Genomic DNA, 14,868 nt, shown 5'->3' on the forward strand with positions numbered 1-14,868 from the left:
TGAGTGTGTGAGTGTGTGTGTGTGTGAGAGAGTGAGTGAGTGAGTGTGTGTGTGTGTGTGTGTGAATGTGTGTGTGTGTGTGTGTGTGTGTATATATATATGAATATATAGTTCAGCAGCGGCAGCTCTTAAAGTAGCAGCCAAAATATCCTAATAACCAGCTGCTGTGATGTTTGTTAATCAAAGAACAAAATAAAAAAGAGGAAATCAATAACTTGTGTAGTTTTAAGCTTGATCTCTATTTAATTTAATTTAGAATGTAGTGTTTGAAAGCTTTTTTTTTAATTAGGTTATATTTTCTTGCTGGAGGGCACATTTATTGCCGAGATTTATTATAATGTGTTTATATGAAGATAAAGTTTTTTAAGTTCACGTATATTAAAAGTTATTTTTAAAAGTGTAAGACATGTTAAAATTGATAGCTCTTAATTATACTGTACTGTTGAATGGCTATAGTCAATGGGTAAATATTGGGAAAAAAATTAATAGGGACATCGCGATTAATTTCTGAAAAATGTGTGATAAATTAGTAATTTTTTTAATTGATTGACAGCATTAATATATATATATATAATGTATGTATGTGGATTTATAATTTTTCCCCCTCATATTTTCTGTTTCATTGTTAGCATGTCTGTTAAACAATAATTGGTTTAGTAATAGCAGCTCTATTGTTCCTGAAAGTGAGTCTGAGTTTCCTCTTAACCGTCTCTATATTTGCGCTTCAGACCGCAGATTCTGCAGAACAGACCGTCTGAATAACTGCTGCCAAATGTTTTTATGGTCACATTTGTTCCTTTCCATAATGTGCCTCAGACGGGCTGTTTTCTGACTGAACTGCAAATATAGCACAGTCTGGGAGACAAAAGCTCCTCTTGTCAGAGTAGACTCATAAGGTACCGCGGTAGTACCTTGTGTTTTGCATTCTTGCATGTATGTAATATGCTACGTCAGTGTAACGTGACTCCACTGCACATGTAAATCGTGTTGTGTTTGTAAACTCCCGCAGAGCTGCATCCCAACCGGTTACTTACTGGTAACCATGGCGACCCGAGGCCACGCCTCCAGCTCGTTAATGAGCAACCACACCAAGGAGCGAGTGACCATGGCCAAGGTCACGCTGGAGAACTTCTACAGCAACCTCATAACGCAACACGATGAGAGGGAAATGAGGTAGAAACACAAAAATAAAGAGTGTTACGGCTTCACAAAGAGCTCTTTATTCTCCTCGGCAGCCCAAAACATGCTCGGGTCACACTTACAGCATGATATTAAAGAAGCGAAGCACTGAATCAGTGATCTGAAGCGTTGTGCTCTGTCAGTGGAGCGTAACATCATTCCTCTGTGGTGAAACACTGTGTTGCTCATTTACTCTGTGTTTATAACATTCAGAGTTCTGTGCTAATGTCGACACGGAATGAACTTTCCAACTGGTTTACTTCCATAATATGATGGATTATTAGTGTGCTGCACAGTATCCACTGAATACTACCTACTATTTGTTTAAAATGTATATATTTTGTCTAATGTAGTAGTCTGCATACTGCAGAAATATGATGAGAAATATTGCAATTTGCATCTTGTAATTAGAACATTCTGTTGACAGGCAGCAAAAACTGGAGAAGGTGATGGATGAGGAAGGACTGCCTGATGAAGAGGTAACAAACACACACGTCACACCAAGAACAGTAACCATAACTATAACCATAATGATCATGATAACTACAACTGCAATCGTAACGATATTTATAACGATAACTAGAATGGTAACAATAACTGTAATAATAATGATATTTATAACAATAACTAGAATGATAACGTTACCTACAACGATAACTGTGATAATAACTAGAACCGTAATGATAACTAAAATTATAATATCTGTAATGATAACTATAATGGTCGCAGTAGCTATAATGATAACTGGAATAATAACGATATCTGTACCGATAACTGTAATCATAACTAGAACAGTAATGATAACTCAAATTTTAATATCTGTAATGATAGCAGTAGCTGTAACGATAAATGTAATCATAGCGATATCTGTGCCGATAGCTGTAATCATAACTAGAACAGTAATAACTCAAATTTTAATATCTGTAATGATAGCAGTAGCTGTAACGATAAATGTAATCATAGCGATATCTGTGCCGATAGCTGTAATCATAACTAGAACAGTAATAACTCAAATTTTAATATCTGTAATGATAGCAGTAGCTGTAACGATAAATGTAATCATAGCGATATCTGTGCCGATAGCTGTAATCATAACTAGAACAGTAATAACTCAAATTTTAATATCTGTAATGATAGCAGTAGCTGTAACGATAAATGTAATCATAGCGATATCTGTGCCGATAGCTGTAATCATAACTAGAACAGTAATAACTCAAATTTTAATATCTGTAATGATAGCAGTAGCTGTAACGATAAATGTAATCATAGCGATATCTGTGCCGATAGCTGTAATCATAACTAGAACAGTAATAACTCAAATTTTAATATCTGTAATGATAGCAGTAGCTGTAACGATAAATGTAATCATAGCGATATCTGTGCCGATAGCTGTAATCATAACTAGAACAGTAATAACTCAAATTTTAATATCTGTAATGATAGCAGTAGCTGTAACGATAAATGTAATCATAGCGATATCTGTGCCGATAGCTGTAATCATAACTAGAACAGTAATAACTCAAATTTTAATATCTGTAATGATAGCAGTAGCTGTAACGATAAATGTAATCATAGCGATATCTGTGCCGATAGCTGTAATCATAACTAGAACAGTAATAACTCAAATTTTAATATCTGTAATGATAGCAGTAGCTGTAACGATAAATGTAATCATAGCGATATCTGTGCCGATAGCTGTAATCATAACTAGAACAGTAATAACTCAAATTTTAATATCTGTAATGATAGCAGTAGCTGTAACGATAAATGTAATCATAGCGATATCTGTGCCGATAGCTGTAATCATAACTAGAACAGTAATAACTCAAATTTTAATATCTGTAATGATAGCAGTAGCTGTAACGATAAATGTAATCATAGCGATATCTGTGCCGATAGCTGTAATCATAACTAGAACAGTAATAACTCAAATTTTAATATCTGTAATGATAGCAGTAGCTGTAACGATAAATGTAATCATAGCGATATCTGTGCCGATAGCTGTAATCATAACTAGAACAGTAATAACTCAAATTTTAATATCTGTAATGATAGCAGTAGCTGTAACGATAAATGTAATCATAGCGATATCTGTGCCGATAGCTGTAATCATAACTAGAACAGTAATAACTCAAATTTTAATATCTGTAATGATAGCAGTAGCTGTAACGATAAATGTAATCATAGCGATATCTGTGCCGATAGCTGTAATCATAACTAGAACAGTAATAACTCAAATTTTAATATCTGTAATGATAGCAGTAGCTGTAACGATAAATGTAATCATAGCGATATCTGTGCCGATAGCTGTAATCATAACTAGAACAGTAATAACTCAAATTTTAATATCTGTAATGATAGCAGTAGCTGTAACGATAAATGTAATCATAGCGATATCTGTGCCGATAGCTGTAATCATAACTAGAACAGTAATAACTCAAATTTTAATATCTGTAATGATAGCAGTAGCTGTAACGATAAATGTAATCATAGCGATATCTGTGCCGATAGCTGTAATCATAACTAGAACAGTAATAACTCAAATTTTAATATCTGTAATGATAGCAGTAGCTGTAACGATAAATGTAATCATAGCGATATCTGTGCCGATAGCTGTAATCATAACTAGAACAGTAATAACTCAAATTTTAATATCTGTAATGATAGCAGTAGCTGTAACGATAAATGTAATCATAGCGATATCTGTGCCGATAGCTGTAATCATAACTAGAACAGTAATAACTCAAATTTTAATATCTGTAATGATAGCAGTAGCTGTAACGATAAATGTAATCATAATGATATCTGTGCCGATAACTGTAATCATAACTAGAACAGTAATAACTAAAATTGTAATATCTGTAATGATAGCAGTAGCTGTAATGATATCTGTGCCGATAACTGTAATCATAACGATATCTGTATCGATAACTGTATTCATAATATCTGTATCAATAACTATTATGATAACAGTTGCTGTAAAGGAAACTGTAATCAAAACAACATTGTTACTGATAACTATAATGATAATGGTAATTATATTGACAACTGTAATCATAACGATGTCTGTACCGATAACTATGGCAACAATAACTTTAATGAATATTGTAATCATAACAATATTTGCACCGATAATGGTAATTATAATAACTGTAATCATAACAATATATGTACCGATAACTGAAATTATAATGACAACTGTAATCATAATGATATCTGTACCAATAACTATAATGATAACAGTAACTATAACTTTAATCATAATGATAACTGCTATAAAAAAACTAAATGATCACGAAAACTGTAAACAAACGATATCTCGTAACAATAAGTTAAATGGTAACAATACCTATAATGGTAACGATATCTATAATAACTGTAATCATTACTATAATGATAATGTAAATGATAATGATAACTTAATGCTAAATGATAACGATAACTTTAAAGAAACAATCATTTAAATGGTAACAATACCTATATTGATAACGTTATCTATAATGATAACTATAATCATAACTGTAATTATAATTGTTACTATAATGATAACGTAAAGATAAATGATAACGATAACTGTAAACAAACGATATCTCATAACGGTAACAATAAGTTAAATGTAACAATACCTATAATGGTAACGATATCTATAATGATAACTATGATCATAACTGTAATCGTAATTTTAATCATTACTATAATGATAACGTAAATGCTAATGATAACTTAACTATAACGATAGCTATATTAGATTGTCATTGCTCTAATCATACGTCAGCTGGAAAAAAACTAGTTGTGAATGTTATAGTTGTGATGTGGAATTTGCGATTATTTATATCGACTTGTCTTAGTTAGATAGCTATCTTACTTAGTTATTGTTACAGTAAATGTGTCTTTACATATAAGTATATGAATATATAAATATTGGCATATACGTGAATGTTGTGTTCCAGAAGCGCATGCGCCGCTCCCAACACGCTCGTAAGGAGACCGAGTTCCTGCGGCTGAAGAGAACCAGACTGGGTCTGGACGACTTCGAGTCGCTGAAGGTGATTGGACGAGGAGCGTTTGGGGAGGTGATTATGATAATGAGCGCTGATGACACACTGATGAATCTCTGTGTATTTGTGTTATACAGTAAATGAGTGTGTTTCTGCTGTCTGCAGGTGCGTCTGGTCCAGAAGAAAGACACGGGACATGTTTACGCCATGAAGATCCTTCGCAAAGCCGACATGCTGCAGAAAGAGCAGGTGACGCCTAACGAATGTGTCATTAAAGGAGACATATTATGCCCTTTTTTACAATATGTAATATAAGTCTCTGGTGTTCCCAGAATGTGTCTGTGAAGTTTGAGCTCAAAATACCCCACATATCATTAATTATATCATTTTGAAAATGCCTATTTTGAGTGGAAGCAGAAACATGCTGTTTTTCGTGCCTGTCTCTTTAAATGCAAATGAGCTGCTGACCCGCCCCCTTTTCCAGAATAGCGCTGCGCCATTACAGCTCGGACCTGCTAAAAACATCCGTTTTGGTTCTGATTGTCATGTTTATCGCACTGAAATCATGCGTTTTAAAGCATATGAGTCTAAACTTCAGCTATAGGGTTTTCTGAGCGCACACATCTGAAGCACACGCACAGAAAGCGGCTGTCACAGCATGCGAGCACTAAACTAAGCTCTCATTCACACACAAGTTTACATTAAAAACACACACGAGTTACAAAAACAGTGGGTTATGTCTGTGAAGGTAAACAGCTGGGAAATAAATCTCATGTTTATTTTAGATCTGTGTGGCAGCAGCAATATACAGTAAATAAATCAATAAATGCACTGCTCTGTTGTCTCGTCTGAGGCTGGGACTCTAAACAGTGTTCAGTGCTCGTCTGTGCAGCCAAACACAGAACAGTTAGCATGCTTCGCTCAAACTTTCATCATGGTGTTAGAGCTGCTACACCGCTGTCGCTTGTGAAAACACAATGACGGCGCTGTGGGTGTATTAGTTACAGATTAAGGGAGGCGGTAATATTATAATGAGATCCCTTTGCCTCGTCACCAAGCGAACGAAATCAGACGCTGGTTTTCTCAGACGCTTGCAGAAAAAGGCTTCCCAAAACAAAGTTACTGGGTTCATCTTTTTCACGTTTGCTTGTTTGGTAGATGCACCTGATTATAGCACTTACAACCTGGAAATGATATGTCACCGTTAAGAATAAATAATGAGGATGCATAAAATACAGTGCAGTTGTTCTAGCACAGCTCCAGTGTATTTATTCAAGATGTCTGCATGTTTTCTGTTCTCTAGGTGGACAAAAGCCCGGAGGGTCAGTTCACGCAGCTCATGGCTCTTCCTCGCTCTCTCCAGCAGCAGATCACGCGTCTGGTGGAGCGTCCCGGGAAGAACAGAGATGTGGAGGAGATCCTGCTGCAGGTGGCACAGGACCCAGACTGCGGCTCCGTCGTACAGCAAGGTCAGGGACGATGGGAAATGTCAGTCATGTCCACCTGCGATGCAGCCACTACACGTACTATAATGTCTGATAAACCGCAAGCCACACCAGAGAGCTTGAGCTCTTTTGAAATAAACCATTACACAAGATGAATGAAAGGGCAAATAAGCAGTGGTTTTCACAGAGACTCGCTGAACTGGCCGGCTAGGTTCTGGCGGTGTTGAGTTTCTCCGGCGGCCGCAATATACAGTAAATAAATCAATAAATGCACTGCTCTGTTGTCTCGTCTGAGGCTGGGACTCTAAACAGTGTTCAGTGCTCGTCTGTGCAGCCAAACACAGAACAGTTAGCATGCTTCGCTCAAACTTTCATCATGGTGTTAGAGCTGCTACACCGCTGTCGCTTGTGAAAACACAATGACGGCGCTGTGGGTGTATTAGTTACAGATTAAGGGAGGCGGTAATATTATAATGAGATCTTTGCCACGTCACTAGTGGAGTGAAATCAGACGCGCTGGTTTTCTCAGACGCTTGCAGAAAAAGGCTTCCCAAAACAAAGTTACTGGGTTCATCTTTTTCACGTTTGCTTGTTTGGTAGATGCACCGGGACCTGATTATAGCACTTAACACCTGGAGAAGTCAGATTTTCATGATGTGTCACCTTTAAAAACACATCATGATCGCACCACGAGTAAATTAATGATCATTTAAATAGAGAACAAAATATTAACAAATAAAATGAAGCTAAATAATGATTTTATTTTGTTATTTTGTGTTGTTTTATTATATTTAGTATTTGGCTATTTGATGTTATTTCATTCTGGTAATTTTTTTAATAATACAAAAATTGTGTAATTTTGTTGTTTATTTTTATTTTTTTGTGTCTGTTTTGTCATTGTATGTCATTGTCATTTTTTGTTTTATTGTATTTAATTTGGTTATTTTGTTTTATTTTATATTTTATTTATTTTTTATTATATATCATTGTGCTGTTTTTTTTATTTATTTATTTATTTTTGGTTAATTTATTGTAATTTTTTGTCTTTTTTAATTTTATTTTGTAATTCGTGTATTTTATTTTATGTAATTTGCATAATCATTGCACAGTCATTGTGCCATTTTGTAATTTTTTATTTAAATTTTATGATTTTATTTGATGTTATTTTGTTTTATTTATTGTGTAATGTTATGTTATTTTTTATTTTACATTTTATTTTTTTATGTGTAACTTTATTTTGTGTTTTAATTGATTTATATTGAATTTTCTTGCATGCAATGTAATGTATTTTATTTGATGTGTTTGATGTTATGTTCGGCCTCAGGTGGGTCATATCCGGGCGGAGCGGGACATCTTGGTTCAGGCAGACAGTCTGTGGGTGGTGAAGATGTTCTACAGTTTTCAAGACAAGCTGAACCTTTACTTACTCATGGAGTTCCTGCCCGGAGGTGAGAGCGTTTGAGTAACAAACTTCTTCATTTTGTACTCCAGTAGATTTCAGATGTGTCTTCAGTTCATGAAAAATGTACCGAGGTCCGGATCTCATAGCTGGCTATGGGCATGCTTTTGATGCTCAAGTACGTGAAATATCAAAGTCTGATCGATCTGTTGTGTTTTCCAGGAGACATGATGACGCTGCTGATGAAGAAGGACACACTGACCGAGGAGGAGACGCAGTTTTACGTAGCTGAGACCGTTCTGGCCATCGATTTTATTCACCAGCTGGGCTTCATTCACCGAGACATCAAACCAGACAACCTGCTGCTGGACTCCAAGGTCAAACACCCTGACAGGAACAGGAAGTGACTCAATAACCCACTTCCTGTGCCCTCTTCTGCTTTCACAGCACTTCTCTGTCAGCGAGGCGTCTGATTGGCTGAGAGCTGTGCTTCATTACCTGTGTGTGTGTGTTTTAGGGTCACGTCAAGCTGTCTGATTTCGGCCTGTGTACGGGACTCAAAAAGGCGCATCGGACCGAGTTTTATCGCAACCTGAACCACAGCCAATCAAACGACCTCAGTGAGTGAACAAAGCTTCAGGCTAACTGGAATTCTCTTTTCGAACCGACGTACGGAATTCCCGTGTCGGACTTCCGAACAGCGCAAACTCCCATAGACTTCCATTCAGGGCATGAAAACTTTTGCACTATAGACTGAAGCCTATGATAACATGTTAAAACATGCTAGCAGTATGTTAGCAAACATGCTAAATCGTGCCCGAAACATAGCAAAGTGCTAACTCATGTTAGCAACATGCTAATTCATGTTAGCCATGAGCTAAAACATCTTAGCAATGTGCTAATCATACGAGCATTGTCTTACAACATCCAAACAACATGGTCATTCATGTTTAATGTTAGCACATGTTAATTAAAGATAGAATAGTGATAAAAAATGCTAACAACACATTTAACATGCTAACGACATGTTAGCAACAGCGCAAACTTCCATAAACTTCCATTCAGGGTGTGAAAACTTTTACACAACAACTACTATAGAGCAAAGCCTAGCAAAGTGTTAACTCATGTTAGCAACATGCTAATTCATGTTATCCATTAGCTAAAACATCTTAGCAACATGCTAATTATACGAGCATTGTCTTACAACATCCAAACAACATGGTCATTCATGTTAGCCTAGTGTTAAAACCGGTTAGCAGCATGTTAAACATTCTAGCAACATGTTAGGTATGTGCTAAAATAGGTTAGAAACATGCTAATCATGCGACCATTGTCTTATAACATCCAAACAACATGTTAATTCATGTTAACGTGTTAAAACATGTTAATTCAAGCTAGCAACATGTTAAACATGTTAGATACATGTTAGCCATGTGTTAAAACAGGTTAGAAACATGCTAGCATAGTTTTAAAACATGATAGCAACATGTTAAACATGTTAGAGACATGCTAGCAAAGTTAATTCAAGCATGGTGTTAAAACATGTAAACAGCACGTTAAATATTAGAAACACGTTAGCAACTTGATAATTCATGTTAATGTGTTAGACGTTAGAGATATGCTAGCACATTCATGTTTGCATAGTGTTAAATCATGTTAGCAACATGTTAAACATATTAGAAACAATGTGCTACAACAGTTTAGAAACATGTTAACAGTTTTAAAACATGTTAGCAACATGTTAAACGATAGCACATTTTAATTCATGCTAGCATAGTGATAAAAATGCTAACAACACATTTAACACGCTAAAGACATGTTAGCAACATGCTAATTCATGCATGGTAGTAAAACATGCTAGCAGCATGATATCTAATGTTTTAAATTTGCTAGCCATGTGTTAAACACGCTAGAGACATGCTTGCATAATGGTAAAACATGTTAGCAACACGTTAAACATGATAACATCATGGTAATTTATGTTAGCCATGTGTTAAAACATGTTATAAACATGCTAGCAACAAGCTAATTTATTTCAGTGTAATGTTAAAACATGCTAGCACCATGTTAAACATGTTAGAGACATGTTGGCAACATGCTCGTTCATACTAGCATAATGTTAAAACCTGTTAACGGTAATGCTGATTCATGCTAGCAACATGTCAAACATGGTAGAAATATGTTAGCATCATGCTAATTCATGTTAACCATGTGGTAAAACATGACAGAAACATGTTTGCAACATGTTAGCATAGAGTTAAAACGTGCTAATTAATGCTAGCAAACATTCTTAATGGTGTTAAAAAATGCGAATTCATGCTAGCATCGTGTTAATTCATGCTAGCAACATGCTTGAAGATGCTAAGTCATGTTATTGACTTTCTCGGAGTAAAACTTTCGAACTTTTAGTTATTTGAAACTTTTAGACCTGGTTATGTGAATATTCAGTATTAAATGAGTAATTTGCGCGTGTTTCTCGTAGCGTTTCAGCACATGAACTCCAAGAGGAAGGCCGAGACGTGGAAGAGAAACCGGAGGCAGCTGGTCAGTGTTAGCGACGGCTTCATTAGCATGTTCACAGCACACCGGAAGTGATGCGTTATGTTGCTCCGCCTCTTTCAGGCCTTCTCCACGGTGGGAACGCCGGACTACATCGCGCCGGAGGTCTTCATGCAGACCGGATACAACAAGCTCTGCGATTGGTGGAGTCTGGGCGTCATCATGTTCGAGATGCTGATTGGTAAGAAGTTAAATTTATGCAAATGAGATCGCGAACCGTCAGAATCGCTCGGAATATAAATTAAAAATATTAGCAAATCAGATCATTGCGACGTTGTTTCAGCGTCATACTTTTCGTACAGTTTTTTTTTTTTTGACATTTCAGCGTTGATTCGTAAGTGTTTTGTGAGCCTTTTTTCGAACTATTTAACATTTAAAAATGTTGAAATACAGCTGACGTTATTTCGAACCCTCACTATCCTGAGAAATCAGCCAATCAGAAAAGAGTCTAACGAGCATCGTTAGTTTTTGCAGGTTAGCAGAGGCTAGCTAGGTAACGCTGGCTAACGTAGCTAGCTGCTTAGCGTCAGTTACTGCGTGGCACTGTAGCATTTAGATCATAAAATAAGTAGCGTTTTCTGATAAGGAATACAAAAAGATTTTTAAAATTGTAAAAAATTGATTACGCATTAAACGTAATGTACATGATCTTGTAACTTTGTATTATTCAGGTGTTTTCAAAATGTTTTTTTCCTAAGAATACAAAATTAATAGCTCTTATATATTTTTTAATGGACAATTATTAAATAATAAAATTATTTATAAGAATACTCATCTTTCGTTAGCGAGGCGTCTGATTGGCTGAGAGCTGTGCTTCATTACCTGTGTGTGTGTGTTTTAGGGTCACGTCAAGCTGTCTGATTTCGGCCTGTGTACGGGACTCAAAAAGGCGCATCGGACAGAGTTTTATCGCAACCTGAACCACAGCCAATCAAACGACCTCAGTGAGTGAACAAAGCTTCAGGCTAACTGGAATTCTCTTTTCGAACCGACGTACGGAATTCCCGTGTCGGACTTCCGAACAGCGCAAACTCCCATAGACTTCCATTCAGGGCGTGAAAACTTTTGCACTATAGACTGAAGCCTATGATAACGTGTTAAAACATGCTAGCAGTGTGTTAGCAAACATGCTAAATCGTGCCCGAAACATAGCAAAGTGCTAACTCATGTTAGCAACATGCTAATTCATGTTAGCCATGAGCTAAAACATCTTAGCAATGTGCTAATCATACGAGCATTGTCTTACAACATCCAAACAACATGGTCATTAATGTTTAATGTTAGCACATGTTAATTAAAGATAGCATAGTGATAAAAAAATGCTAACAACACATTTAACATGCTAACGACATGTTAGCAACAGCGCAAACTTCCATAAACTTCCATTCAGGGTGTGAAAACTTTTACACAACTCCTATAGAGCAAAGCCTAGCAAAGCGTTAACTCATGTTAACAACATGCTAATTCATGTTAGCCATTAGGTAAAACATCTTAGCAACATGCTAATTATACGAGCATTGTCTTACATCTTAGCAACATGCTAATTATACTAGCATTGTCTTACAACATCCAAACAACATGGTCATTCATGCTAGCCTAGTGTTAAAACTGGTTAGCAGCATGTTAAACATTCTAGAAACATGTTAGGTATGTGCTAAAACAGGTTAGAAACATGCTAGCAACATGCTAATCATGCGAACATTTTCTTACAACATCCAAACAACATGTTAATTCATGTTAACAACGTGTTAAAACATGTTCATTCAAGCTAGCAACATGTTAAACATGTTAGATACATGTTAGCCATGTGTTAAAACAGGTTAGAAACATGCTAGCATTGTTTTAAAACATGATAGCAACATGCTAAACATGTTAGAGACATGCTAGCAATGTTAATTCAAGCATGGTGTTAAAACATGTTAACAGCACGTTAAATATTAGAAACATGTTAACAACTTGATAATTCATGTTAATGTGTTAAAGACGTTAGAGATATGCTAGCACATTCATGTTTGCATAGTGTTAAATCATGTTAGCAACATGTTAAACATATTAGAAACAATGTGCTACAACAGTTTAGAAACATGTTAACAGTTTTAAAACATGATAGCAACATGTTAAACGATAGCACATTTTAATTCATGCTAGCATAGTGATAAAAATGCTAACAACACATTTAACACGCTAAAGACATGTTAGCAACATGCTAATTCAAGCATGGTAGTAAAACATGCTAGCAGCATGATATTTAATGTTTTAAATTTGCTAGCCATGTGTTAAACACGCTAGAGACATGCTTGCATAATGGTAAAACATGTTAGCAACACGTTAAACATGCTAACATCATGGTAATTTATGTTAGCCATGTGTTAAAACATGTTATAAACATGCTAGCAACAAGCTAATTTATTTCAGTGTAATGTTAAAACATGCTAGCACCATGTTAAACATGTTAGAGACATGTTAGCAACATGCTCGTTCATACTAGCATTTTATGAAAATTAAGTAAAATTATTATTTTTTAAAATTCTTCTTGATATAATTAATTTTGAAATGTTTTTCTTTTTCATTTTAATCAGCTGTTTGCCCATTACATTTATTTAAGCATTAATTTTATTTACTTTAATAATACATTTGTTGCCCCTTCTTGATGTAATTTATTTTGAGGCATTAATTTATTTAACTTACTTTAATTCCATCAAGAAGAAGAAAAAATAATAAATTAAGTTTAATAAATTAATGCCTCAAAATAAATTACATCAAGAAGGACAAATAATTCAAATAATTATTCATATAAATTCAATAAAAAATAAACTACATCAAGGAAAGTTTTAATTTTTACCAATTAATATTTATATTTCAAACACAATTTATTTTTTGCAGAACCCTAATTATATCTGTCATTACAGACAAAGGTTAATGACGTTAATAACATATTAAATCAAGAAGAAAGCTTTTAAATTTAATTAATTCTTCAAAATAAATTACATCAAGAATGAAAAATTGTTCATTATCAATGTAAATAAATGCTGTAAGATTAATTGCATCAAGAAGGGCAAATTAAATAATTATTAAATTAACACTTTAAAATGAATTAAATCAAGGACAAATTTAATTAAAGTAAATTAAATGAATTCTTCTAAATTAAATTAAATAATTTGTCCTTATTGGTGTGAAAGAAGCACAAACTAAATACTTATTAAATTAATTATTCAACATAATTTGCACCAAGAAGCAAAAATTTTATGAATTAAAGTAAATTAATGCTTAAAAAAAAATGACATCAAGAATTAAAATTTTAAACCTTTTAAAATGTTTGTATCTCAAAAAATGAATTGAAGTAGAAACAATTATATCATTAAAAAGTTATTAATATAACATTATTATAATAAAAACTGCCTTGTGTGCCGTTTAGAAGTTTGTTGTTAATTGTAGAATCGTTAATTGTAGCCTTTAATATTATAGTAGCGTAACTGACATGTTTCCCTGAATAATTCACAGCAATAGTTGAGAGATTTAATTAAATTAAATATATATATATACACTGCCGTTCAAAAGTTTGGGATCAACAGGATTTTTAATGTTGTTGTTTTTAAAGAAGTCTCTTTTGCTTTTCAAGGATGCATTTATTTGATCCAAAATAGAGAAAAAACAGTAATATTGTGAAATAGTATTATAATTTAAAACAATAGTTTTCTAGTTTAATATACTTTCAAATGTAATTTATTCCTGTGATGCAGCGCTGAGTCTTCAGAGTCACGTGATCCTCCAGAAATCATTCTGATTTATTATCAATATTAGAATCCTTTTTCAGGATTCTTTGATGAATAAAAAGTTAAAAAGAACGGCGTTTATTCGAAATATAAATCTTTTCTGTCAATATAAGTCTTTACTATCATTTCTTTTTATCAGTTTAACACAAGCTTGCTGAATAAAAGTATTAATTTCTTTAAATTCTTAAGAAAATGACTGATCCCAAACTTTTGAACGACAGTGTATGTATCTCCAGATGAATCGAGAATCACATCACGTGTGAATCGAATCGTGTGAGTCGTGAAGCTCGTGTGAATCGAATCGTGTGAGTCGTGAATCACATGTGAATCGAATCGTGTGAGTCGAATCGAATCTTGTGAGTCGCAAAGCTCATGTGAATCGAATCTTGTGAGTCGCGAATCACATGTAAATCGAATCGTGTGAGTCGAATCGAATCGTGTGAGTCGTGAAACTCGTGTGAATCGAATCGTGTGAGTCGTGAAGCTCGTGTGAATCGAATCGTGTGAGTCGTGAA

General features: G+C 34.6%; 1 protein-coding gene across 1 annotated transcript in view; it reads left to right on the forward strand.

The window, feature by feature from the left end:
* LOC107572548 (serine/threonine-protein kinase 38-like) overlaps positions 1-11,143 on the forward strand; it is a 15,821-nt gene extending 4,678 nt beyond the window's left edge. The window contains exons 2-10 of the mRNA XM_016258968.1: positions 1,010-1,173; positions 1,607-1,658; positions 5,130-5,252; positions 5,343-5,426; positions 7,947-8,070; positions 8,244-8,398; positions 8,539-8,641; positions 10,504-10,565; positions 10,644-11,143. Coding sequence (XP_016114454.1) covers positions 1,043-1,173; positions 1,607-1,658; positions 5,130-5,252; positions 5,343-5,426; positions 7,947-8,070; positions 8,244-8,398; positions 8,539-8,641; positions 10,504-10,565; positions 10,644-10,787 — 978 coding nt within the window. The 5' untranslated portion in view covers positions 1,010-1,042 and the 3' untranslated portion in view covers positions 10,788-11,143. The remainder of the gene's footprint in view (positions 1-1,009; positions 1,174-1,606; positions 1,659-5,129; positions 5,253-5,342; positions 5,427-7,946; positions 8,071-8,243; positions 8,399-8,538; positions 8,642-10,503; positions 10,566-10,643) is intronic.
* Positions 11,144-14,868: the final 3,725 nt, after the last annotated feature.

This window comes from Sinocyclocheilus grahami, unplaced genomic scaffold, assembly GCF_001515645.1.
Source record: "Sinocyclocheilus grahami isolate Dianchi unplaced genomic scaffold, SAMN03320097.WGS_v1.1 scaffold1772.1, whole genome shotgun sequence".
NCBI classification, from domain to species: domain Eukaryota; kingdom Metazoa; phylum Chordata; class Actinopteri; order Cypriniformes; family Cyprinidae; genus Sinocyclocheilus; species Sinocyclocheilus grahami.